Source organism: Halyomorpha halys, unplaced genomic scaffold (genome assembly GCF_000696795.3).
Source record: "Halyomorpha halys isolate HHAL.00 unplaced genomic scaffold, Hhal_1.1 Scaffold331.1, whole genome shotgun sequence".
In the NCBI taxonomy this organism is placed as follows: Eukaryota; Metazoa; Arthropoda; class Insecta; order Hemiptera; family Pentatomidae; genus Halyomorpha; species Halyomorpha halys.
Window position 1 is genome coordinate 184,835 of NW_027116263.1, and position 1,027 is coordinate 185,861.

The following is a 1,027-nucleotide window of genomic DNA, read 5'->3' on the forward strand; positions in this document are numbered from 1 at the left end:
TATTAGCCATCTCATAGCCAATTGCCCAATCCCACGCTGATACCATTCTTTGGGATAGCTATCAAATAAGTCTTGAACCGCAATTTCAACTTCCGCAAAATTATCAATTTTTTTCCCTTGAAGGAAATGGGGCATGGATCGAAACAAGTAGTAATCTGGTGGTGCGAGGTCTAGACTATATGGTGGATGAGGCAGTAGTTCGTATTTGTTTGGAAATATCTATATCTCACTATTGAACGTAAATAGCTCTTTAGGGCTTATACTTTAGCAAATTTACTCTTCTTTAAATTGTGTTCTCTTAGTTTTTCGAGTGTTTAGTTTTAAAGATGTAGAGCTCCGAATGAAAAATTAACTTTTTTAATGTTTTGAAACAGTAGCCATTTTTTATTCCATCTACCTATATTTGGCAAACTCATCAATTTTGACTGGAAATTATACATAGTTTTCATTATAGTAATAAAAAACTGGGGTGACATAACTGACTTTCTCCTCTTGGGGTCTTGTATCGTAGTATATGCTCAGTAATACTGCCTAGCAAGTTGCAAAAGGCCTTCCTCTCTCAATTCTATTCCCATACTCTATTTGGCCTATTATAATCTGTAATTTACATAGCTGCTCTGTGGAACACTCGCAGGAAAATAAAGGCAACAATCAAAAGCAATACTTTTATATTTAAAGCAACCATTTTATAATAATTCGAACATAATTAATAAAATTATCGACATTTTCAGGTTGAGATTGTCAAATATATTGTATTTGGTAATGATGCTGGAATGATAGGGGTATGTGGTGGCAGCATAGTGAGTCCACAGTTTGTTCTTAGTGCCGCTCATTGCAATGCATCAAAGTGAGTATTTATCTTGTTTTGTGAATAATCTTTCCATTTTATTATTTTTTTTTAAATATTTATTTATTGCTATTTACAACTGTAAATTATGATACATTTAGTAAATCTGATCTAAGTTAAATTGGAGTGTTACAGGCGTGTAGAGAAACTACCCATTGGTAGCACTCTAATGACATTTTA

At 33.1% G+C, this 1,027-nt stretch overlaps 1 protein-coding gene across 1 annotated transcript in view; it reads left to right on the forward strand.

Moving 5' to 3' along the window:
- The window catches only part of LOC106681372 (anionic trypsin-2), a 44,649-nt gene that overhangs the window by 34,127 nt on the left and 9,495 nt on the right, over nucleotides 1-1,027 (forward strand). The window contains exon 4 of the mRNA XM_014421648.3: nucleotides 732-847. Coding sequence (XP_014277134.1) covers nucleotides 732-847 — 116 coding nt within the window. The remainder of the gene's footprint in view (nucleotides 1-731; nucleotides 848-1,027) is intronic.